This window comes from Pelodiscus sinensis, chromosome 6 (assembly GCF_049634645.1).
Source record: "Pelodiscus sinensis isolate JC-2024 chromosome 6, ASM4963464v1, whole genome shotgun sequence".
Taxonomy (NCBI): Eukaryota; Metazoa; Chordata; order Testudines; family Trionychidae; genus Pelodiscus; species Pelodiscus sinensis.
This window is the reverse complement of record NC_134716.1, coordinates 37451889-37478923: the sequence shown is the minus strand read 5'-3', so window position 1 is coordinate 37478923 and position 27035 is coordinate 37451889. Positions and strand designations below refer to the sequence as shown.

Below are 27035 nucleotides of genomic sequence, written 5' to 3'. Positions count from 1 at the left end.
CTAGACAATAGTAAGTACTGAATGAATCTGGAGGAGCTGCTAGCTAAAGGGAGTCAGTGGTGAACAAGCCCATCAACACACACCCCACCGAGATAGGCTGCCTACAACACTAGTTTATTTTATGACACAGGAAGGAAGTCAGTCCTAGCAGAAAAGGGCGGCTGAACTGGGGAGGGATGGAAAGTGTATTCTTATTGAAAGAAGTTTGCATGAGAGTGAAAATGATGCTGGGACATTTGGAAAAGGAAGCCTGAAATTGAATTTGGTGAGTATCATGGCAAATGCTCCTTTCAATGGCAAATGCCAATCTGAATGGAAAGATTCAAACTACTCTATAAGCAGGACTGGGAATGAAATGCTTTAAAAAGGTATTTACTTCTTATTCCCACACGAAGAAGAAAAAATAGCTCAAAAGATCTCAAAAGAAAACAAACACGTTGTTCGCTCAATGTTATCTTTATTTTCTCCACAAATTAAACCAGTAAGTTGGCAACGTAAATCAGTTCTTAAAACAGCGGTTATAAAATCATTACCTCTTAATCAAAATCTAATTAATCATTGATGTAACTTCACTGAGTTCAGTGAAATTACATAGGAGTGAAGTGGTTCATCACTGTGATTATTAAGGGCTTCTCTACACTGGCACATTTTGTCACCAAAAACTGCCTTTTGGGGACAAAAAAATGAAGGCATTTACACTGCAATGCAGCTTTTTTCAGGAAAGACACCCAGTTTTGGCCACCCCTGCAAGAGACTTTTGTGTTTCCTCCTCCCTTTATTGACGACAAAGAGCCATTGTGGACTCTGCTGTTTGTTTTGTTGCGGAAATTGACTTCCGACAGTATCCTACAATGCCTGCCCTGGTGGTTGTGCTCAATGTTTTTTGATCTCTGCTGCCCTGATGGCATGCACCCATCCCCTTTCAAAGCTCCAGGATGTATCTGACAACTGAGTGAGCTGTTCTATTTAGGGAACAAAAAGAAAATAATCAGTTCTGCTGCTACAGAGGGAGGGCTGGAGAGACAGCTGTGCTTTTTTGACATTCCTTAGCACAGAATGCTACAAGGGAATCCCAAGAAGCACAAGGATTAGATCTGCCTTCCCACAGCACTACACTGTGGGCTATTTACCCACATTGCTTTGTTCTATCAACAGAGTGCTACCAATGTAGCCATGAAATATCAACATTGGGAGAAGAAAAACTGGTTTGATTGGTTTTCTTTCACTTTTGGCAACTTTAGCATGTCAACAGCACTTTTGTTGCCAAACCTTCCTAGTGCAAGCAAAGCCTTAAGCTTCAACACTATTCTTGGCACTATATAAAAGCTAAAGACATTTTCCCACCCCCAATGAGACCACAGTCTAAACAAGATGCATGTGAAAAGATGCATGTGATGAAGTGGGTTTCTTTCACTTTTGGCAACTTTAGCATGTCAACAGCACTTTTGCTGCCAAACCTTCCTAGTGTAAGCAAAGCCTTAAGCTTCAACACTACTCTTGGCACTATATAAAAGCTAAAGACATTTTCCTACCCCCAATGAGACCACAGTCTAAACAAGATGCATGTGAAAAGATGCATGTGACGAAGTGGGTCTTTGCCCATGAAAGCTTATGCTCTAACACTTCAGTTAGTCTATAAGGTGCCACAGGACTCCTCACCACTTTTGCAGATTCAGACTAACACGGCTACCCCCTCTGATACAGAAGAAAGGAGTTTCAAGAAAAGTTGTGTGTGGAAAGAAGATCCTGAAACCTGGGTTAGAAAGAGAGTTTTAGGTGCCCATGAAAGCAAAGAATAAGGCATGTGGAGTGTGGGAATAGTATGAAGGGCTTGGTGGGGTGGAATGGAGTTTTCCCTGGCAGTATGAAGGAAGCAAGAGGGCAGCAAAAGTGTGCACCAGTTGAATCTATTCAGAACCCCACATGGAAGATGAGACAGCAGAAGTGATGCAGAAGATGAAGGAAGCTAACGAAGCAACTAAGAAAAGGACGAGATATGATCCGAACAGCAGGCAAGAGAAACTATTTTAGCTGCTATGATCTGAACTTCTAGTGAGCAAGATGGGATTGGGGGTAGTCAGCAAGGAGAAGGTTGCTGTAACCAGATATTTCATCGAGAGTCCAGTTTAACAGGAGGTTGAATTAAAATTAGGGTAGTTTTTGTGGGGAGGGGAAAAAAACACACAAATTCAAAATTAATACCCTACACTGGTTTCAAATACAAAACGCATGCAGAAACAAACATCTTACACATTGATTTCACTACATGTACATTGTGGTACATCTATACATGACAACACAAATAAAAGGCCTTAACCATATGAACATTTACTACAGTAATCCTTACTACTACATTTAAGTCAGTGGGACTCCTCAGGGCAGTGAGCATCATACTGGTGAGTAACGATCAAAAGGAAGGTCTGAAGTCAGGAAATGCAGACATCAGTTTCCCTAGAGACTATAGAGATGCATTCTTGGAATGTATTTGACATACCAACCAAGTACTCTCAAATTGCCATCAGTTCTAGCCTCATCTGCACATTCGTAGTAGTTTTGAAGTTCTTCTTATAGAAGCACATGGTACCAAGCACTACTGAAATTTAGTGAGAACAAGGAATTCATTTAAAAAATTATTTGTAACTGTAAAAATCAGGGTAACAAAACATGACAAGATTTTTCTCTATACAAGTGGGATAGCTTATAATCACAATTACGCCTGTGTAAGCCCATAGTAACACATTGATTTCCATGGATTTGCAGCAGTGTAACAAACATCAGAATCTGAACTACATTATATTACAATACTAACCATTGTTAATTTGCAAATCAAGTTAACTGCTTTGCAAATTTAAGGACCAATCCTGTCAGGTACAGAGTGCCATCAATTTAAATAGAAGCTGAGGATGCTCAAGCAACTGTAGGATTAGACCCTTCATCCTCATTTAGTTACCAACAATAGATATATAAACTAAACTAAACTCATTTGCTAAAATTGTGCATTTTATGCAGCATCATAATAACTGTCAAATTTTTTAAGTTTCATTTCAGAGATGTGCAGCATTGCGCTAATTCACGAACATTCATGACTGATGCATCTGCATGAAACTTCTCATGAACGCTGCAAGCTTCTGAACATCTTCTATTGTCACAGCATTATACAAAGAAGCACGGATTCCTCCCACAGATCTGAATGAGAACAAAAAATTGTTATTGTTGTACATAGCAACAAAGATATCCTTACCATTGACTACACACAGCTATCTTTCCCTCAGTATATGGTAATAATTCATATTCATGGTAACAGGAGGGGACATTCTGCCTTTTGATATATTCACAAAACTTTCTTTGTTGTCAATGGGAACCGAGCATCTATTTTAACTACTTATATGTCCTCCTTTGTTCTAGTACAGTGATTCACAACCCTTTTCCCATGGAGGAACCTCTAAAATAATTTTTCATATCCCAAGGAATCCCTACCTATGAAAACGTTTGCTTGGCCAGAAAGAGTTGACAATGGGGAGCGCAATTCAATTACTACTAAATTTTTCAAGAAAATGTATTTATAAAGAGCTGGGTTTTTATATATATGTCAGCTTACATTGGAGCATTTTTCCTGTCTCTCTTTCTCTTCCCCTCCTCTCCCCCCCCCCGGGAGGGAGTTTTGCTATCCTTTCAAGCCCAAAAAAGCAGTAGTTCCTATTACACCCTCAGGACTTCCTGTCCCAATGCTCTCACTCAGATGACAGTGCTGCTATATATATATTATACTGGGGGAGAATGGCAACCATTTTGTCTTATTTTGCACTGTAACCCTAAACAGGTTATAATAAATGAGTTCATCCAAGGACTGTACTTACCGATGTCCTTTCAGAGAAATCATATTCAATTCCACAGCTTTATCAAGGAATTTCTTTTCCAAAGCTTCGTCACCATTAACATTGCCAATGCGGAATGGAATGTTCATTCTGCTTCGGCTCTTTTTCTCCACAGGGCATCTGAAACATTTGCAAAAATATAATTATTACATTTTGTCCTCCATCTAGGTGCTTTTTAAAACCTTCTATTGAAGTTACCATGGATGTATTTGCCTGAATAATCACATGTGTTTAGCCAAGCAAGTCAGTCTGCCCTGTCATTTCAGCCATGGATGACTTGAATGATGATTTTAGAAATACACCAGAGGGGTGTTAGTCTGTAAATAAAATAAAATAAAAACAATGGTCCTGTAGCACCTTAGTATTATTAAATATTCTGTTGTATTCTCCACTCCTCTTCTTCAGTGTAGTATTTCTCAAGCCCATTTGCAGCAGCCTCTCCAGCAGAGTGCGGAGCCCTTAGGCCATCATCAAATCTGGTAAGAGGGCAGCTGTCAGTGATGTGACATTGCCTGTCTTTGGTCACAGTTACAGGTGAGATTCATTCATTGGCCAAGGTGTGTTGACTGTACATTGACCCCGACCCATTCAAAATCTATTCAGAAGGGCCCACAAGTAGCATGGAAAAAGTCAAAGCTAGGTACATGTATGGTCACTTTAAGTAGAAGAGTTTGACATCGGCTGCAGACCATCCTCTATGACACATCAACATCACAGAGAAATCTGAGTAGAGCAAGTCAGCCCGCAATGGGTGCCTTAATAACAAGCGCGCTCTTGGGTAATTGAAGAGATCTATATGCGGTGGTAGGCTTGGATTTCTCCTGATCACTCATCTATTCTGACTATAGAATACCTACAATAGTCGTGTAGAGGAGCGATATTGTTTAACACGGGGAGTCACAGGTCAAATCAACCAAGTGCAACATAACTGGGAAAAGTGTAGTTGTGTGTCCAGTGACTTGATGTGAGACAAATGGAGTCAGACTGTAAGTGGGTGGCTAGAAAACATACTTAAGGGCTAGGCTGAGGTAAGCTAAAACACTGTAGTTAACCATGGTCAAACTTCTCCCTCATCTACACTAGGGATGTGAATTGTTGACCGGTAAACCGGTGGGGGCTGGAGCAGTTCCCCTGCATCCTGTCTACTAGGGCTGTAAGCAACTAATCACTAGTTATCTATCCGATAAGCAAAAGCTTATTGGATAGTCAACACACTAGGGATGTTAAATATCGGTTAATAGAATAGTCGATTAACCTCATGAATTCTTATGAGTTAGTTGACTATTCTATAATGCCTGGAAGTGGAGCCAGCAACCAGTGTGCTCAGGCCCCACTCTTGAGGAGCCCCCTGCCACTCCATGATACAGAGGCAGCAGCGTGGGGTGCCAGGCGGAGCTAGTCCATGAAGAGAGCCAGTTTAAAAACTAGCTCCCTTTGTGCCTCTGATAGAGAGGCAGCAATGTGGAATGGCAGCAGCCCCTGTCCCAGGGTAGGGTGGGAGGAAGTCTGAGCTCCCAGACCCAGTGTGAGCTGGAACTACTTAAATGCAGAGCTGCAGCACAAGCCAGGACTGAGGCGAGCTGCTGGCCAGCCTTCTAAAAAATGTCCTGGCAGGTTGGGGGGGGGGGGGGGGGGGGAGGGGAGGATGCATGTAGTTATAGCATTAACCTATAAGCTTTTGCTTATTGGTTAATTGACTACACGATTACATCCCTATAACACACTAGTCAGACTAGTCACTTCCTCTTCCCCTCCCCCGCTTGCTGTCTCTGGGGGATGCTAGCTTAAAAGCCAGCTCCCCCAAGCTCCAGTTCCGTGACAGGGGGCAGAGGCACAGCAACCTTTGAAATGTACAGGAGTTCCACCTTTGAAATGTACAGGAGTCCCCACTGGCCCCAGGCTCCACGCGGCACTTCAGTCTTTTACCTTGATTTTATTTGGTCCATATGCTTTATGAAAATATGTTTATGATATGAATGTCTTAACTCAGATATGCTTTATGCAAGAATGTTAATGTAATATATCATTTGTAGGGCTGTAATTTACTGACTATAATTATCTCATTGGTCTGCATGTATCACATCTATTGCTGACACTTCAGGTGCAACAATGAAAGAGGCCTTCACGGGACTTGTGGGTCAGCCCATGAATCCTAGAACTGGAAAGAACCTCCAGGGGTAATCAAATCCAGTCCCCTGCAATCATGGCAGGACTGAGCACCATCTAAACCAAGGCTGGGAAAAATATGGTCCAGAGGCCAGAGATGGCCCACCAAGCCACCAGTTCTGGACTGTGAATAGCCCTGCTGGGACCCTCAGGCACACAGCTGCTGCAGTTTAAAGTGCAGTCCATGCAGCTCTTTTCTCTGTAGGCAGGGGGAATCTTCGTGTGAGCTCCCTGACCTCAGCCCAATCTTCAGCTCTTATTGGATGGACAAAACTAGCCAATGGGAACTGAAAGATTGGCGTGGGGGACAGGCAGGAGTGGCTCGAGGAGAGCTGCCAGCAACTGGTACCCTAGGCGGAATGTGCGATCGGCGCCCCCGCCTCCACAGCCCTCAATGGCATGATGTCATCATTGGGCGCCACATTAAACGCGGCGCCCTAGGCAACTGCCATGGTTGCCTACATCCACGGGCCACCCCTGGGGACAGGAGCAGTGAAGCTTCTTCCCCCTCCCGGAGCTGAGAGCTATATGGAAGGAGCAACTTGCAGTTTAAAGTGATCTGAGGCTGCAGCAGGCAGGAAGCCCAGCCTGCCTTGGGGATGCTGTAGGGCTGGTGGGCAGGAGACACTTAGGTAAGTGCCTCCCAGCCAGAGCCTGCCTCTGGCACCCCAGCCCCCCCTGCACCCAATTCCCTCCTCCAGGTCACCATCCAAACCCTCTGTACCCCCTTTCCCCAGGTCACAACTTCCTCCCAGACCCTGTACCCCTTCTTACACTCCTCCCCAGGACAGAATCCTCTCCTGCATCCATACACCCTCCCTTAACCTATACTACAATACCCGGACCCAGGTCACAACCCCCTCCTTCACCCAAATTCTCTCTCAGACCTCACACCATCTCCTACATCTCAGTCCCTTACCCCATGCACCTTTCTGCACCCAACCTCCATCCTAGACCCCACATCTCCTCCACAGGAAAGTGCAGCCCTTGACCACTTTCCAAAATCTTGGAATGGCCCCCACCAAAAATTATTGCTCACCCCAATCTAAACCATCCTAGACAGGTGTTCATCTAACCTGTTCTTAAATATCTCTAATGGTGGAGATTCCACAATCTCCCTAGGCTATTTATTCCTGTTCTTACACATCCTGACAGTAAGGTTTTCCTAATGTCTAACCTAAACCTCCCTTGCTGCAATTTAAGCCCACTGCTTCTTGTCCTATCATCAGAGGTAAAGGAGAATGACCTTTCTCCCTCCTCCTTGTAACAACCTTTTAGATACTTGAAAGCTGTTATGTCTCCTCTCGGTCTTCTCTTTTCCAAACTAAACAAACCCAGTTCTTTCAATCTTTCCTTGCAACTCATGTTTTCTAGACCTTTAAATCACTTTTGTTGCTCCTCTCTGGACCTTCTTTAATTTGTCCACATCTTTCCTGAAATGTGGTGCCCAGAATTTGACACAATACTCCGATCAGGCCTAATCAGTGTAGAGTAGAGTAAAAGAATTACTTATGTCTTGCTTACAAGACTCCTGTTAATACATCCCAGAATGAGGTTTGCAACAGTGTCACACTGTTGACTCATATTGAGCTGTACAGGCTAAGATATTGCTTCCCATCTCAATGCAACAGATTCAGATTTGTCCTTGAATATTCACCAGAGAAGAGGAGTTTATGGTAATGTTTGCATCAGTTAGCTCTCCTCCCACTGCCCATGATTTTATCATTTGGCAATGTTTTAGTTTCACTGGTTTTGAAATTTGTAAAATGTGAACACAATATAACAAGTATTAAAAATGAAGACAATAAGTCATTGCAACTTACACATAGAATCCACTGGAACTGTCAATAATGTCATAAATCATGTGTGATTTGATTGAACTCAGTTTATCCATAGCTGCAGCCCCACCATTGTTCTTTATCCATTCCAGGACTAAGCTCATGATATAGATACTGAATAAACAAAAGAAAACATTATGAAGTCATAATATTCCGAAAATGGAAAAAGTAATCAGGTTTCATTCAGAAAAATGTCTCAACAATTAAATGGAGATATATTATTGTTTTTAATAGCTCACAACATTTGGCATCTGGACATTTCCAATAATGGCAATTTTAAAACAGGTAAAATGTTTGTGCCAAACTAAAGTAGCTTTTAACTTCATAAGTGACATAAGTGTGATGGCAACTGCCCTCTTTCCCCGTCCCTCCTGATCAGCGGCCCTGACTCCCACATTTAGACATTTTGCCTCTAAGGACTGCAGAACTGCAACAAGCAATTTTACTAGAAGTCTCAGGGAGTTCCAGAACTGGACCAGCAAATGTGTTCTAGACCCATGCCACTACACTGACAAAGCTTTGTGGATGCTCTTGCATTGTACCTTCCTGCTTAATACCAGAAATCTAGTCTTATATTTATGACCATTAAACAAATGTCCATGACCTCACTGTCATCTAAAAAGTTATTTTTCACATTAAACAATTATCCTCCTGGTAACAAATATTTTATAATCATTAATGCCAATTCAAACCCTAAGCACAGAGCCTGTTAATTTCACACAGCTACAGATCAGCTGTTTCAAAGCCAGCTACCCAGTATTACATAAAACCCCCACAAAGCCTTTTGCTTTTGTGCTTTGGCTACAAAACTCTGCTTGTTCAAGTCAGGCATTTCCCACCGCTTCACCATTTTACATAAACTGTTCACAAGTTTTTATGGCACATTTCCAACAGGTTTGGTTTTATTAATCCTCCCATTACAGTTTCCAAGGGAGTGCTTAGACAACATTACCCTTCAAATCTCTCTCATAGGGATCTAGGAGGAGGTTGTTTTAACATCCCTACCTTTAATTTCTCCTTGGATACTAAATCTTTAAACATTTCCCAAACACATCATGAAAGGAGTGAGCTTATGGACTCCCTGTTATAAATTAACAGAACAGCTTTATGGGCCCGCGCCTGCAATCTTCAAGGCAGCAGAGTGTCATTTATCCCTATGCAGAGTTCTATGCATCAAAAACATGCTTTTGAAGGTTTAAGTGGTACATAGTCTTTGCACTGGCTGATTGCATAGGATACATTTTACAAATAGCCCACACTTAGCCAAGTCTGTGGGACTACTTAGGCAAGTAAGGTTTGGAGGTCTAAGCTCTAAGTGATGCTCTTAAACCTGTCAGTGAAATAAAATTCCATATCCTTCTGCCACGCCAATCAAAAATATGGTTCTGGAGAGGCTTTAAATAGAAAATAAATCCTTGGAACTGAAAAATAAGATTTCTCCAGCAAATTTGCTATTAATTTTAGCAGAGGAGCTTAGTGTCAGAAAGTCAGGACTCTTAGTGCCAAGAGGTTAAGAGTATCAGCATTACATTAATTTAATTCAATGTTCTGCTAAGTAGCTCATGCAAATTTGGTTAGTATTTCCTGCCTATTTGCCAGCTAACTCTGGAACAGAATAGGGTGAGGCAGAAGGAAAGGAAAGAAGCTTTGCTGTTTTCTTACAAAAAAAGGCATTTTAAAACCAAGCCAAACAGATCTGTATCCTGCCAAAATTTAGGTCAGTATTAAACCTTGAATCCTGGAACATCCTCCAATGTGGGTCATCGGCATGAAGTAAAAGTTGGCCAAGTACCAGGTGGGAAGTAGAGCCATCCCTAACGGAGCAAGGGGCAAGTCACCTATATGGAGACACTCCCCCTTAACATTAAATATTGCAGATTAAATATTGATAACACCCAGCTGTATAATTATGTTTGTAGTTCTTTTTATAATCGTAATGAAGTTCATATAATTAAAAAACCTCACTGATCATGATCAGTGTTATACTGCTTATACAGTATTTTAAAATCTATCTTCATGGACTTCCTTGAAGCAAATTCTGCTATCAGATCCTGGTTGGATGCATCTTTCGTCCCGATGGAAAGTCCACCCAGCTTCTTGAGAGGTAGTTGGCCATATGCAGTTTTTAGTTTGGAAAAACTTCGCTCTCCAGAAGCCACCGTGACTGGGATTGTCAGCAAAATCCTGTCTGCTAATGCTATGTTTGGGAAGGCAAGTGATTTAAGAAACTGAAGGGCTTGAAGTGCAGTACTTGTTCCCTCAGGGAAGAATTCTCCTAACCCAAAGTTAGATTTTGTCCATTTGTCTCTGTGCCTGCTAGTGACAGTCATTGTATGCTAGCTAGGTGTGTAGGGGTGTTGGAGTGCAGAGCTAGGGTGCACTGGGAGTCTAGAAAAGCAAGAGCATGCAGACATGAGAAGTGCAGAGGGTCAGAGATGCAGTGGAAGAGCTGGGTGGTGCTTAGTGTTCCCTCTAGTTTTTTCCATACATGTGCAGAGTGAATTTTGTTATGTGCACTGAGACATGTGCACCACCAGCAGAAACACCTGCTGCCAGCGCTAGGTGCAGTGCTAATCAGATGGGTGATACTGGAATTTCTCTTGGGTGGCCACCCAAGCACTCACCTTACATGGAACACAGGTGGTACAATGTATTCCTCACTTGAACTCCCAAATTTCTCCTCCCCTAACATCCATCCCCACAACAAATCCCCTCCGCCCACACCACTCTTCCTCCAATTTCTCCATTCCTCAGATTCCTAATACTGGTTCCTGCCCACGAAGCATTCACATGCCAAAATCTCCCTTCCCCAAGACAGATTACATTCTCTTCAAAATCAAAATGCCATCACCCATGAATCACAAATTGCAGCACCCTACAGGCATCTATTGCTAAACTCCTTTTGTCTAACAAGGTTGTGATTTACTTATCCTTAGTTTACTGATGGTGGGATGAGTTCACTCCATTTTTCTCAATGAAGTTTGTCTGAGAACATCCAGAAATCCTTAGAATGTCACTTTCAGTTTAGCAGAAGTTGGGGGAGCATCCTGTAACTCAAGGAGCACTTGGTCAAATGACCCCAAATGTGGATCAGTAGGGCTATTCTGCATCCCCAGGAGATAGATTTCCAAGCAATCAGGGTAAGCAGTTAGAGGACATAGAAAGGTTGAGTTTTAAAGCCATAAAATAAGTGGGAGTTAGTGGAAACCCTCTGCTGTTTTTCTGTAACTTGCTAGCCCTGGTGGGTGGTGGTAGAATTGTCAGTCACTAAATCCTAGTACTCTGGGGAGGGAAACCCCAAGGCTTGAGACTGCTGCTTGAAATCTGAAAAGATGAGGACCATGAGGCGGGAGGATGATAAGGGCTGGCCCTCTGGCCTGGAGCCTGGTGGCAAGAACCCACCTTTCTCACACACACAGCCCTGCTGGGAGAGAGAAGAAAGGGTAGATAAAGTGGGAGGTGTAGCACACTATGGGACACAAGATTTGGACTACGGGCGAGGGGCCCTGATGAAGACTGGCTGCTGGCACTCACCTGTGCTTTCCTGCTGGAAAAGGCAAGGGTCCATCCCTCCAAGGCAGAGGTCTGGAAGGGCAGGGGTAGGCCAGGTCAGGCTGCTGGAATGGCACTAGTGAGGTGGAGAACTAGGACCCTGCAGCAGCCAGCAGGCAATTCTAGCAGAGGGAAGAGCAGAAAATTGCAAAACAGCTAGAGCTTGGAGGGGAGGGGAAAGAAGAAAGTGAGAGGGAGCCTGCAGACAAAAACAAAAGCAGAGGAGCAGGACCAATTCCTGCTGCCAGAACCAGCTCCCCTCCCAACATGCCTCTGAAGCACACGGCCCAGGGCGGTTACCTTGCTTCATCCTATGGATGGGGGAGCTCCACTTGATGCTATTAACAGACATTCAGGAAGTAACTTTTCAACTATAACATTGTATGCAATTATCACCAACTGAAATTTTTCAGTATTCTTTTCAGCCCAGAAATGAATTTTTGTTTGCATCTCAAATGTGGAATCAACACTGTTTGAGTTCCAAGGCATGATGGGTTGTTGTTTTTCAAATGAAAACACTTTTGCATGTGAAAAACCCCCCATGAATGGTCTGGATTTAAAGTTTAGCATGGCCAAATACTTAGTATTCAAAGCAGAATATGTAATTTGGCAAGCAGGAAAATAAGTGGGTACTTAGTAAAAACAGCCTACTAAGCATGCACAACACTTAGCTACATAGTTAAGGAAACAGGGAGAGCAAATATGTAGAAAGATGTACAAAGCCCTTTATATTAACAAGGTCAACCCTCCCTCCTCTGCTGAACAATCTGTCCAACTTTTAAAGATGACTTCACAAGGGACCCAGCAGAAGGGCCAGTCTTTGGGACCCAATGCCACCCATTCCAAATGTGCACACTCTATAGCAGAGATAGGCAATAATTTTTGATGGAGGGAAGGGGGTGGGGGGAGGGAACAGCACTCCAAGAACTTTGTAAGTGGTCAAGGGTGCAGAAGGGATCTCGGGGTAAGGGATTACAGTGCAGGAGGGGGTGTGGGATCTAGGAGGGAGTTTGGGGGAAAAGGAGGGGGGTTAGGGTGCTGAGGGATTGGGCTGTGACCTGGAATGGCAGTGCAGGAGGGGAGGAGCAGAGGGTTGGGGTGGGGGAAGGAGAGGCCAATGTGCCAGATACAGGCTCTGGACAGGAGGTGCTAACCTGGCTGGCTGCCAGCCAGCAGCCCAGTGGAACCCTCAAAGCAGCCAGCTTCAGGAGCCATGTGCTCTCTGCGCCTCACGCCCTGGGTGGGACGGGGAGCATACTTTGTGGGATGCCTGCGCCACAAGCACAATGAGAGCTGCAAGATTGTGCTGAGTGTGAGGGCAGCATGCAAAGCTCAAACACACACACACACACACACACACACACAAGTGCTGCAACTTCAGGAGTAGGGGTGCTAGAGCAGCCCCAGACTTGAAGTGGTTTCCATTATACACATGATTTACTGTTTGATTCAGTGGCTTTCAGTACCCCCACTTTACGCAAAGAGCACATGCCCCACAAATCCAGATACATTGAGTGGCATGTGGGGGCACAGAAGGCAGGGAAATTTCTACTTGGCTGCAGGACAGTGGCAGGCCAGATCCAGTGGTTTGGGGTGGCTGGATACATTTTGCCCATCCCTGCTCTACAGGGTATAGTGCACTTTGGAGTACACAGCTCCAGACCCACAAAGTCTGAAATTAGTATGTCTAGATTTAGTCATCCATTAATTAATATAATAAGTCCTATTTCATATCAGTACTGTAATTCTCATTTAATGCCTGCAAAATTCAGGAAATTCAAAGTTATAGTTCCCACATCACTGGTAACTTAGTATATACAGTAAAACTCCAATAGTCCGGCATCAAAATGGCAAGAGCCTAGTGAGTGAGCTTCAGCAAAAAATGAGTCACAAGGTAACAGCGGAAGCAGCTGAACTGAGCAAAAAGGGTAAAAAAGGCTTTAAAAAAACTAACAAGTGAGTTTTGAATTAGACCAATGGCTGTATTTTTTTAAATCACCTTTTTATTGCACAACTGTACAGGAAATGCTTCCAATCCCACTGACATCAATGTAAGGTTTTATATATATATACACACACACACACACACACACACACGTAGGCCCACTCCTGCCTTCTTTTGTAATCTTCCATTAGCAAGGCTGTTTTCTCTAATCTTAGCAGTATAGTGTCACTACGCAGAGCAAGCGGTACTCTGTTGTGCTTCATATATACATAAAATTGCCAGACACATTCTGACTATGATCCCAATTGCTGGTGAGGATTATAAAGCAGAACCAACAGTTTTATTTTTAGATGCCAGGTTGATCTCGAAGTGGTAATCTGTGCAAATTTAATATGAAATGCTCAGATGCCTGATAAATAAAAATCACCAAGACGCCAGGTTTCACACTCTTGACTTCTGTCTCACCTTTGAATCTATTGTAGTAAATGATGTTGCAATAGATAATGGTTTAGAAAAAAGATCATTTAAAAGAATAAGTCTCTGCCATTGTCATTTTCCAGCAACGAAGATAGAGGGATTCAGATGTGCAAGATGCACTTTGAAAGGAAGTTTGTAGCTTGGATATTTTGGGCATAAAGCTGTGTTTGCTGAAGGGATCCTCCACTATAGCTAACCTTCTTTCCCCACCCATCATCCAGACAAGGGAAGAAGGAGGTTTAGGAAGGGATGGACATTCAATCTAGAGGTGGGATATGCATTGTCCCCTCCATGGGTTTAATTGCTTGAGGTATTCCATGGGCAGAGAAAGGGGACCCTGGATGTGCTATGAAGACAAAACGTCTGTGTGTAGATGGCTCTGGATTTCAGTTTGCTGCTGGGAATCTGCATGGTCTAAGGTCTTAGATGCTGGCGGCTTTGGCAGGTGGAGGGAAAGCAGAGTAAACCCTGGTCTTTGAGGGAAGGTTTTGTGGGAAACTCCATACAACTTACTTCAGGGAGTTATCAATTCCCTATGTAGGTTTCTTCCCATGTGGATGATCTGGGCCTTAAGTTTATCTGCTGATGATATATAAATCTGGACAGACTGATTGAGGTTGAAGACTGAGGACCAAATTCATCCCTTGCATCAATTGAGACATCATCATTGAATTTGCTGGACTTATTTCAATTTATGGTATGCCCAGAATTTGGCCTTAAACTTACTATTGCATGGCATTATCTAAAAAAATATACATGCTGAGTAATTACCTCTTTCAATTCCCTCCTTCAACCCTGATTTAAAGCCACAGGATTGGGGCTTACAGTAGTCGTTCCCTCACTCAAAGACAAATTATTTGATTTACTGCCTCCTGCCTATTTGTGACCTGATAGCAAATGAATGTTTAATTTTTGGAACTTTTTCTGACAGCAGGAGCATATGCTAGCTTAGTAGTTTGGTAGAGAAATAGGTTACCTGTAGCATGGAGGAGTGTTATATAATGAGCCATTTCCTGCTTGCACTTTGTAGTCCAATACTATAGGGCATTCTTTGAGCGCAAATCCCAGCAAATCCTCGCGCACTATTACCACAACTACACCAGCACAGCCAGCGTTCTTCTGGGCACCAGCAAAAATTAACCCAAACTTTAACAGAAAGAAAAGGATTTTCTTAGAAGCAATGACTTATTCCAGATTATTAAATATTTTAAGTTCTGTCGCTTGATATTTATAAAGACATGCATACATTTGCAGTGTTATCTGAATGGCTAGTAAAACATATCCCATTTTTGGAGGGTTGGGGGTAAGAGAGGCTCAATTTTAATTTCAGGAGTCACTTCCACATTTGATTAACACATGTAAATATTGATTTGTCTGTACTGTCAAAATTAAGTAACTTCTTTCAGCTAATGCAGCTATAGCATGGAAGAATGAAAGGAGACTTGATGAAATTCAAAAAAGGAGAAACTATTTGACCCTCCTTTCCTTTCACTATATTTACCAAGAATGCAGCCAGTAAATAGAAATTATTCACAGAGAAGCCTGTCTCTGAATGTCTGTACTGCCAAAACAATTTGCTTGATAACAAATAGCAGCATTTTCAACAAACCCAGTGGTCTAGAACTGACACCCTATAAATCATACAATCATAGAACTGGAAGGGCCCTTGGGAGATCATCAAGTCCAGTCCCCTCCACTCATGGCAGGGCCAAGCACCTCTGGCTACTTGTAGTAAAAAGAAAGGAGACTTGATGAAATTCAAAAAAGGAGAAACTATTTGACCCTCCTTTCCTCAGCACAATTTGATATGGAAAGTCAAACGCCTATGTGTCTAGACTACAGGGTTTTTTTTGAAAAAAGTAGCCTTTTTTCAAAAAAAAAACTTCACCTGCGTCTAGACTGTGGCCACAGTCTTTCAAAAATAAATCAAAAGAACGCGGCAGTTTTTTCAATCATGGTAAACCTCATTTTACAAAGAATAACGCCTTTTTTCAAAAATACTCTTTCAAAAAAAGGCGCTATTGAATGCAAAATGTGCATTTTCGAAAGAGAGCATCTAGAGAGCATCTAGATTCTTTCAAAAAAGCGGCTCGCTTTTTCGAAAAATCTGCTCATAGTCTAGACGCTCTCTTTCAAAAGAGGCTTGTAGTCTAGACGTAGCCTAAGTGAAGTAGTACGCAAATCAATAATACTTCATACTTCCATAGTGCCTTTCATGAAAGAATATCAACACACTTAAACACTGGTCAGTGTCATAACCCTGTTTTACTGACAGACAAACTCACACAAAGATTAAAATGACTTTACTATAGTCATAGAGTTTGTCTATGGCAGAATAAAAAGTGGAATCCAGAAGTTCTGATGCCTTGTCCCCTCTTATAACCACTTGAAGAAAAAGCTAATACTCAAGAGCCACTTCAGCATCACTTAAGACAACACAGTAGAAAAATTTAGGCCTGGTATACACTGGGAGTTTAGGTTGAGCTTCCATGCATTCGGTCAATTTTCTAAACAATGAGTCTACACCATCAAAGCCGTTCCATCAATCATTAAAGCAGATTTCGGAACTCCAGCTTTTCACAAGGAGCAACGCTAAATTTGACCTTGTGTGGTTAACGTTAGGGTAATGAAGATACAGCACTGTGAAAGTCGATGTTTTTGGCCTCTGAAAGCATCCCACGGTGACCATTCTGGCCAGGATTTTCCTGTGCACCTAAAAGGCAGCAGAGTTGAAAAGCCCCAGGAAAATTTGAATTTCATTTCCTTTGCGGCCAGTGTGGCAAGCAGACCTCAGAGAAGGCAGCACACCTCAGAAGTAAACCTGACCATGAATGCCTAGCACGCAAATGATCACCAGCATAGAGCATGCAGGCGATCCTGGACCTTACTACTGTGTGGGTACAGAAATCTGTTCTCACAGAACTATGAACCAGCTAAGGAAACACACCTATCTATGCCAAGATTGCAAGAGTCACATAGGAGAAAGGATATGCCAGGGATGCCCAGCAGTACTGCATGAAAATAAAGGAGCCGAGGCAGTCAAGCCAGAAGACAAAGGAAGCAAATGGATGGTTGCATGGGTAACCATGGGGAAAAGGGTGCAAAAAGACAGCCATTGCTTTCAAGCAGGGATGAGGCAGGAAGAGAGAAGTTGAATGCATTATGGGACACTGACCACATGTACCCAGAATCACCTACTGCACAGTTTTGATCCCAGCATGCACCATAAACCAGAATGCAAAGAAGCAGGAGCAACTGTGGGATAACAACCCACAGTGCATTGTTCTCAACGTGGAAGGTAGCCACCCAACTGGGGATGAATGACATAGAATTCTTGTGCACAGTGGAAAGATGCACCTTCAACATTACAAAATCTGGTGCTAGGAAAAAAAAAACACCTTAATCTCGGAGTGTAGAGAAGGACTCATTGCAGACAAGGTCTCAGATGATTGTTAGGTTAAGGTATTTGAGGCCATGGCTGCATCTCTTTTAGTATGGTGTACAGTGCTAAGCACTCAGCACTAAAATATAATCTGATGTGTCCAATTCTCAGGGAACAAGATAGCCAATTAGGCTCTCGCGTCTGAACATTTTGCTTCTAATTCCTTCATGGCACCTTTAAAAAAAAAAAAAAAAGGGAGGCCTGTACTTCTACAGCTTCATTGGGACTGGAGAATGCCCAACACAGTCCAGCCACTGATTTATCTAATCCAAGTTTGTCTAATCCACTTTGTAGAGTGAGTGTGTTGGATACTGTACCTTGGAAACATCTACTGGCTTGGACAAGAAATTTGATGACATATCACAAACTAAGACTGCTCCTCTGACATCAGGTACAAAGTCAAACTCCACACCATGAACGGTCTCATTAGCACAATAATAGACATAAGAGGCATCCTGGTTAAGATTCCAGCTGCTTGTGTCAGGAATTTCTGAGACAGATAAGAAGAAGAAGAAGAAAGAAAAAAAAGGTTACAACTGAAGACAGCTAGAATCAGCACTAAATTTACTGGTGGGCAGCTATACTTTGACATTGAACTTTAACTTGCTACTGAATGGTTTCAGTACACTAGGTAATGATTTATTTTTACCGGCAACAAATCAAGTTCACCTGTAGGCTAGGTACAAAAGAAAACCTACTGCCCTAAAACATGTGTACCCATCTGAGCCACTGACATGCACTGGCTGCTTCCAGGAGTGAAGCAGAGCCAGGACATGTAGGGAGCCTGCCTTGGCCCGGCTGTGCCACTGGACTTTTAGTGTGCAAGAAACACTGTGAGGGACGGGAGGAAAAGTTGGTTAGTGGGGCCAGCAGACCTCAGTTTGAAAAAATACCAATTTAGATTATTCATCAAATCACACAACTTATTGCTAAAGGCCGATCTAATTAACCAGCCCATCTCCCTGTCAAAGACAGGATTGTTCCCCACCATACAGTTGTTAGTTAAGCTCAGTCTAGTTTTAAAAGTCCTGCAGTGATGGGGCTTCTATTCCTTCCTCAAAGGAGTATGCTGAACAGCCTAATGGCAGCTGGCAACTCAAAAAGGATGGGCACTCCACTATTTAACTGGTTCTATTCAATAATCTGACAACCTTTCTGAAATGATTCAAATGTGGCAGAATTGTTCTGCTAGTGCTACTTGAAATCTTGTTAGATGTGAGAAAAGACAATACAGTAAACTTCCGATAATTCGGCACCTTTAGGACCCCGGGGGTGCTGGATTATCAGATTTGCCGGACTATCAGAAGGGGGGGCTATGAGGAGTCTGGGGTGGGGTGGGGGAGATGCCACCCCAGACCCCTCATGGCCCCCCCTTCCGATAGTCCAGCTCTGCCCCAGGTGTCCCTGATTCAGCCGCTGCTGGTGAGTTTCAGCAGCGGCTGAATCGGGATGCCTGCAACAGAGCAGCTGGGGTGCTGCCGGGTTGGTCCGGTGGCGCCAACCCTTGGCGCGGCGAGACCAACCCGGCAGCACCCCAGCTGCTCTTGGGGACGCCTGGGGCAGAGCAGCTGGGGTGCTGCCGGGTTGGTCCCGCAGCGCCGCTCCTCGGCGCTACTGGACCAACCTGGCAGCACCTCAGCTGCTCTGTCCCAGGTGTCCCCATGTCAGCCGCTGCTGAAACTGATCAGGGGCTGACTCCAGGAAGCCCAGGGCAGAGCAGCTCTGCCTCGGGCTTCCTGGAGTCAGCCGCTGGTCAGTTTCAGCAGCAGCTGAATCGGGGACAGCTGAGGTGCTGCCGGGTTGGGTTCCACAGCCCCGAGGGCAGCACTATGGGACCAACCTGGCAGCACCCCAGCTGCTCTGCCCCCAGCTTCCTCGATTCAGCAGCTGGTCAGTTTTAGCAGCGGCTGAATTGGGGAACCTGGGGGCAGAGCAGCTCCAATGATCCGGCTGCCCGGAGCACTTCCAGGTTCCTGATGGTGCCGGACCATCAGGAGTACCGGACCATCAGATGCCAGACCATCGGAGTTTTACTGTATTTTGATATGCAACAAGCTAAACATCAACTTACTTGTGTAACTTCCAAGTTTAGGATGAACAATGTTCACTTTGGCATACTTCTCTGCTTCCTTAGCTGCTTTTGCTGACCATGCTCCAGTAACCACATAATCTGCACATCTTCTTTCTTTTAGTCCAATAAGGTTAAGTGGGATAGCACTAAACTGGCCAGACCCACCCCCTTGGAGGAAAATGACTTTGTAGTTTTCTGGTATATTTCTGTGTAAAAGAAGGAAATATGGTTTTTTATTTCAAACAAAACTATGCTCAGGATTCAGGACACTCTTACCACAAAAGTCTTGTGAAAGATTTATCAGCTCTAGGTAGAGTCATTTTAAAGAGCAAAAAGTTAATTTAGCTTCATATTAGTCTGATCTAGTCATTAGGAGCCATTTCAATGGTCAATATAAAAGATTTTAAGACTGTCAGAAATAAGGAAGATTTTCTGTAAGACTAACAATAAGCAAGGCCTTTCACTAGTACTAATTCTATTGTAACATGCACAAACAGTAAGTAAGATGGGATATATGTACTACAATAGAATTAGTGTTCATGAATGGCTTTGTTTATCATTAGTCTCAAAGAAAAAAACCCATACTTTTTCATTTCTTGTAAGATATGTTTCTGACAATGCAAGTAATCTGTTTGGATAAAAAAGAATAGACTCATGAAGGCAAAGATTTACAGACTAGACTACTGTCAAGACAGATTTCTGATAACTGTACAATTAAACTAATTTAAAAAGTGGAGTTCAAGTTTAAGAATACAATTGAAACACTTGTACATGCAATTGTGTCCGATTTGCATGCACAAACTGCCAGATGCATGTAAATTGATTATTTGTTCATTCAGTCACAGAAATTGCATGTTCAAATTAACTGTGCAATTCCATTTGAATTTTAGGTGTACAATTTTAAAAAAACCCTTTATATGAAGAGATATTATAACAAAAGATTTAAATAAATTCCTATAAGTTATACAAATACACACATTCGTTTTAGTATCAGAAAGATAAGCATCACAAGTAGACAGAAAGTTCTCGCTTAATCATCTTAAGATACACCCAAGTTTCCAGTCAATCTATGAATGCAGGTATCTGCACTCTTGCTTTTGTGCATTACACAGTTAATTTGAACATGCAGTTTCTGTGAATGAACAAATTTCTCCCAATATACCATGGTCGCTGTCCTTTATGAAATCTATAATCATTAGAGACATAAGTTTTTAAAACATGCTATTTTGAGTTAAATCAGATTTTATTAAAAAAATATGGAAAGTTTAACCTACATACTATGATAAAACAAAACTAGCAAATGGAATGTCAGTTTATGTCACTATAATATCTGAAAAATGGTGCTTTTATGTGAAATCCCTTCATATTAAGAGTTTAGTTTTTAAAAACTTACAGCAATTCACGCAAGAGAGTTTCAGCTGAGTTTATAATTTTTAAGAAATCAGATGTTCTATGGCTCATTTCTGTGGGGTAGAAAAAAAAAGAGATAATGTGAAATAAAACCATAACACACAAACTGAGTTTCTAAAACATTTATAAGCCAGCTATCCCCGATGTAAACTACAATACTTAATATTTAATACTTTGTTCACATATAGTTCCCACTAAAAAACCTTGTATGTATTATCCCCTGATTTTTCAAACACAGAAGTTTAGCCGAATAAGGGACCTGACTTTTAGATGTGACAGGCATCAGTTAATTTCCATCTCATACGTGGGTGCGCTACATCTCTGAAGTTCAGGGAAAATTTTTAAGATAGCTAATTGTGGAGCTAGCCATCAAAGTTTGAAATCTGGCCCAGTGAATTGTGCAAAACCTCAAAGCAGTCGCAGAATGAATTAAAACCGAGATCTCCAGACTTACTGGTCCGTTCTCTAACACCCTCCCTTTTAATTGTGTTTTTGGAAACAATTCAAGTATAGTTTTCCCTTATTATTCTCAGTACAGGCAGTCCCCGGGTTACGTACAAGATAGGGACTGTAGGTTTGTTCTTAAGTTGAATCTGTATGTAAGTCGGAACTGGTGTCCAGATTCAGCCGCTGCTGAAACTGATCGCCAGTTCTGACTTACATACAGATTCAACTTAAGAACCCCAAGTCAGCTGCTGCTGAAACTGATCAGCCGCTGATTCCAGGAAGCCCGGGGCAGAGCAACTGTGCCTCGGGCTGGTCAGTTTCAGCAACGGCTGACTTGGGGACGCCTGTGGCAGAGCAGCTGGGGTGCTGCTGGGTTGCGCCAGCAGCAACCCAGCTGCTCTGCCCCAGGCGTCCTGATTCAGCCGCTGCTGAAACTGACCAGCAGTGGCTGAATCAGGACGCCTGGGGCAGAGCAGCTGGGGTGCTGCCGGGTTGGTCCAGTAGTGCCCAACCAGCAGTGCCCCAGTTGCTCTGCCCCAGGGTCCACAACAAAAGCCTGGTCTGCTGGGGGGGGGCACACTAGCTGCGCCCCCCCCCCCCAGCAGACCAGGGACACGGGGAGCAAAGCCGCAGCGGCGGGGTGCCTGCCTCTGAGGCTTTGCTCTGGCACGGGACTGCCGCCACTGCGGCTTTGCTACCGGTGCCCCTGGTCTGCTGGAGACGGTCCCCAGCAGACCAGGGGCACCGGGAGCAGCTTTTCTCGCCCCGGAGGTCGAGGTGGCTGACCGCTGCCTTCGAGCTCTGGTTCGAGAAAGCCCCGTTCGTAAGTGCGGATCCGACATAAGTTGGATCCACGTAAGTCGGGGACTGCCTGTATAGAGCTGCTCTGTAACCAAAGCATAGTTTTAAGGGGCTTCTTTGTTCCATAATCCTGTTGAAGAGCAAAGAATCATTCATATTAATTCTCATTATCAGAACTTCACTCACCACATATATGTTGAAGTTCATGACTTATTACAAAATATGGCCCTGATCCTATCAAGCAAGACTACTAAGGTCCTTAAAATAACGTGCACTGAATAACTTTGTTTTGCAAGCTTGGGCTCTGAAAATTGAACAGCCATGCATATGGCACAAAAGACAGCAAATGGGATGACACGTTTCCTTCTTAAGTGGGAACAAACTCAGCATCATGTAAATTTGGGAGGCTTCTACAATATATACAAATATAATACAGGGGTACTAAAAAGACATTTCTTCTCCATTGTCAAATTTAATGAACAAACATCTCACAAAGATCCAGAAATGCTAGCTATGACTGGCTGAGTTCCTTGCTTCTGGGCCTCAGTGTAGGTTCAATAAAATATAAAAAAAATCTGTCCATATGTCACTCCATAGCCTTCTTCTGGATGATTAGCGTAGAGAGGAAAACAATATACAGGCAGTCCCCGACTTACGCGGATCCGACTTACGTCGGATCCGCAGATACGAACGGGGCTGCCCCAGAGTACATGGACTGCGGGACCTCGCGGTCCTGCCGCCCGTATACTCTGGGGCTTTCTCTGCGTCTCCCTGGTCTGCAGACCAGGAAGACGCAGAGCAAAGCCGCGGAGGGGCTCGGGCAGCCCAGGGGCGCCTGGGCTGCCCGAGCCCCCCCCCGCCCCCCCCCCCACCGGCTTTGCAAAGCCGCGGGGAAGCCGGCAGCGAGGCAGCCCAGGCGCCCTGGACTGCTCCGCTGCCGGCTTCCCCATGGCTTTGCAAAGCCGGGGGGGGGGGCTCGGGCAGCGGGGCACCCCAGGCGTGCCTGGGCTGCTCCGCTGCCGGCTTCCCCGAGACTTTGCAAAGCCGCGGGTGAAGCCGGCAGCGAGGCAGCCCAGACGCCCCGCGGCTGTCCCGCTGCCGGCGTCCTCAGAGGCTTTGCTCCCCGTCTCCCTGGTCTGCTCGTCTCCAGCAGACCAGGGAGACTGGGAGCAAAGCCGCGGAGGACCCAGGCGGCGGGACCGCGGTGCGTCTCGGTCCGCCGCCCGTGTCTTCCTGGTCTGCTGGGGTGGGGGAGTGCGCAGCTAGTACGGGCCCCCCTCCCCCCCAGCAGACTAGGCTTTTCTCCAGACGCCTGTGGCAGAGCAGCTGGGGTGCTGCCGGTTGGTCCCGCAGCGCCGCTCTGGGCGCTACTGGTCCAACCCAGGAGTACCCCAGCTGCTCTGGTCCTGATTCAGCCACTGCTGGTCAGTTTCAGCAGCGGCTGAATCAGGACACCTGGGGCAGAGCAGATGGGGTGCTGCTGGGTTGGTCCAGTAGTTCCGAGGAGCGGCGCTACTGGAGCAACCCAGCAGCACCCCAGCTGCTCTGCCCCAGGCGTCCTGATTTAGCCACTGCTGAAACTGACCAGCGCTGACTACAGGAAGCCCGAGGCAGAGTTGCTCTGCCCCGGGCTTCCTGGAATCAGCTGCTGATCAGTTTCAGCAGCAGCTGACTTGGGGACGCTTGGGGTTCTTAAGTTGATTCTGTATGTAAGTCAGAACTGGCAGTCAGTTTCAGCAGTGGCTGAATCTGGACGCCAGTTCCGACTTACATACAGATTCAACTTAAGAACAAACCTACAGTCCCTATCTTGTACGTAACCCGGGGACTGCCTGTATAAGCAGATCCTCAGGACTCAAAGGTCCTTCTAAAAATTAAAAGGATATGAAATTTTAAAAGGAAATGGGACACTTAGATTATGAAATAAGTATAAGAACTTTTGAGCTACACATTTCGATCAAGCTAAACTTCTAAAATCAATAAAACAAACAGAATTTTTAAAAAAGTCTTACCAAGAACACTAATACCAAGTCCTTTATAGTTCACCAATTCTTTCTGTGCTTGCAGCAAAACCTAACAAAACAAAACAATCAATTTGGCACTACTGAATGTGTCAATGCTGGAGCATAAATATCCCAACTACTGCATACTGAGGCAATGTGACATTTCTCAGTTCATTATAAAATTACTGAAAGTTCAGATACTACTATAACTTCACCTTATCTATTAGTTAAGGGTTTATCATATGATGGGATAATCAAATCAATCATGACCCCACTGTGAGTATTCTTCATCTACTGTCATAATTCTATGATTCAGTGTCCAGACTATTATGGTACGTGCATGGTTTTACTAGACCTTTCCAGCTCTAATGATGATTTAATAAAAAACACACTTGGAGCATATATTAGCTCCTGTTCGAGGATGTCCAAATGCTTTATAAGAGCAAACTGGTATTATTTACATTCTACAGATGGGGAAACTAAGGTTCTGACAGTTATGGACAGAAGCAAACTTTTGAATTCTGAGTCACTGATGCAAAGGCAACTTCAAAAGGCTTGCTTTTTGGACCACAAATTTCTTTAAGGTGTCTCAAGTTGGGCACCCAAAAATAAAATAAGTTTCTTCCCCCTCTTATCTCCTCTCCCCTCCGCCCCAACTCCACACCACAGGTTACTTTTAAAAGTTCAGGCCTAAAAGACTTGATGCCCCAGCATATTCTCACCAGTGAGCTACACTTAGGGTCTAATCATTAAACCATGCTGCCTGCAGCTGAAGAATAATTCTTAACTCACAAAAAATTCTGTCCCTCCCCAAAGAAAGTTAAAGGAGTGAAGAACTCCACAAAGAGCTCACCTTGGCAAATATAAGCACACTAATTATGTATTTGCCAAGGAAACATGCTCTAGACTAGAGAATTGTACAAATTAAGCAGACTGCCTTCTCAATAAGAAATCTGGATGATCTTTTAATGGTATCAGGTTGTCACCAACTGGCTTATCTGGAAGAGAGTGTCACTTTTGACATCTGCAGACTGAACTTTGGACCAGGGGACAGCACATTTAGATTGCTCAGGAGGGAAAAATGATCAAAAGACAAGCAAGATAAAAGATCTGTTAAGAATTCAATTAAAACGCTATTCATGTATTAGTAACATTATTTCAGGAGTATTTGTATTAAAAAGAGAAGAGGGAGGAGAAGATTACTTTTCAAAAAGAATATGCTTCTCTTTTCCCCCCTCCTCACCATCTTAAAACAAATCTGCAAAAGTCAACAGCGTACTCCTGGCATTCCCTTATTTCAATGGGAGTTAGGGAATGCCACAAAAGCAGGAGTAGGCTCTACTGAAAGTAAAGTGAAACAGTCCATTGCAATTTTCAAACCAGTGGGGGCAAAACCAAACTAACAAATTGTAGTGCCTGATCCTCTCCCCCTCGCTCACAAAAGAGTCACATAAATAATTCCATATACTTCACATGACTACTCATACTTAGCAGTTAAATAACTGTAGGATTAGACAGAGTAACATTAATGAGGGAGTGCTTTCCTGAACTGTCCAAATGCTGTACAATAGATAAGCTTGTTTTGTATGTAATATACTACAAAACATTTCCAGAAATTCCATTAAACGCTGTTCCATAGACAACTGACATTGAGAAAGAACAGCAGCTACATAACAAGAATGTATTAGAACAAATCCAGACACAGAACGCTTGAAGACAAAAATGCTGACACTACATAACCATTGTGTGGAAAACTGAAAGCTTTAAGTTTAGCATAAACCACTCCTCCTCCCAGATGTAACTGGATAACTGATAGCTGCTGATGCAACTTTCCAAAGGGTTGTGTCTATATTTTAGATATCATGTCACTCATATAAAACTGATTCAAGTGTGCTCATTTATGTATCTTGAGCATTAATCTGCTGTAGTGAAACTTAAGTATCTGCAAATATTTATCTTCCACACTGAAAGTGGTGTATCCAACAATTACTTACAAAATTATCAGATTTTGCAGTTAGAACTGGATTACTTTGACCATTTATTTTTCCCAGCAGTTAAGATGTATTTCTAGAAAGCAAACTTGCTGATATGTTAGTAGTACAGAGGAGTTGTTGTTTTTACATCTTACATTTATTCACAAATCTGCAGATCTGCAATGACGACAGCCAAATGGGAATCTGCCCATTTCTCCAAACAGCAATATGCCACAAAAACTGACCAAAGCGTCGTGCCTGAAAGCAAGGTACTGCGTTTCTCACCTTAGAACAAAATTAATCATCGATGACATGCATGCAGGCAAGGAGAGAGGGCTAGTGGATACCCACTTGGTTTGGGCGAGCAGGAAAACAAGTCACCTGCAATGCAGGAATTGCATAAACCGTAGGCACTGGAGCCAGCATCCTGAGAGGGGAGCTCTCCCGTAACCACAGTCTGAGCTTCAGGAGAACGATCGCTGCTTTCAAACAGGAGTCGGACCCCTCACAGCCACGGGTCACACCGATCCCCTCGCAGCAAGCCCGAGCGCGCCCCCTGCCCCCGCATCCGTTCCATTCCCGGGGGACCTGCTGGTGCCTGGAGCCACCTTATTGCCTCTGCCAGCGCCCCCGCGCCGAGCTGCAGCACATCCCGGGTACTCACAGAGCGCGGCAGCTTTGCGGGCCCGGCGCTGAAGTTAACCACCTGCCTCGCAGCGTCCATGGCTGAGCGATGCCTCGCGCTGCTCCTGCTGCCCTGGTCCAGCGCTGCGTCCCTCGCGGACTCGAGCACCGGGCAATACTCACACTCAGCGGCCTGGCTCCCTATTGGTCCCTGTCGCACGAGTCTGTTTATACCCGCGTTCTGATTGGTCGCTGTGCTGCGAGGCGCGCGGTCATTGGCCGAGCGGCCACGAGCCCGCAGCGTGATCGTCCCGCCCGCTTTCTCCCCCCCATGCAAAGTTGTGCAGAGATTGCAATAAACTCGGGGTGAGGAGAATGCCCGGGACGAAGCTCTGCGAGTCAGTGCTAGCC

The 27035-nt window shown here is 44.1% G+C and overlaps 1 protein-coding gene across 2 annotated transcripts; it reads right to left on the bottom strand.

Moving 5' to 3' along the window:
- Positions 1 to 437: 437 nt before the first annotated feature.
- PSAT1 (phosphoserine aminotransferase 1) lies at positions 438 to 26821 on the bottom strand. 2 transcript variants are annotated; one of them, XM_014573324.3, is made up of 10 exons: positions 26665 to 26789; positions 26156 to 26258; positions 24037 to 24097; positions 20760 to 20829; positions 19367 to 19572; positions 17613 to 17785; positions 14830 to 14999; positions 7865 to 7993; positions 3858 to 3995; positions 438 to 3186 (listed from the first exon to the last, which is right to left on the bottom strand). In XM_014573324.3, the coding sequence occupies exons 4-10, from the start codon at positions 20825 to 20827 to the stop codon at positions 3081 to 3083; spliced, it is 990 nt and encodes a 329-aa protein (XP_014428810.1). In that variant the 5' UTR covers positions 20828 to 20829; positions 24037 to 24097; positions 26156 to 26258; positions 26665 to 26789; the 3' UTR covers positions 438 to 3080. The 2 variants fall into 2 exon arrangements, with proteins under 2 accessions (XP_014428810.1, XP_006122537.1); XM_006122475.4 differs by lacking the exon at positions 26156 to 26258 and having other exon boundaries at positions 26665 to 26821.
- Between the last annotated feature and the right edge of the window lie 214 nt (positions 26822 to 27035).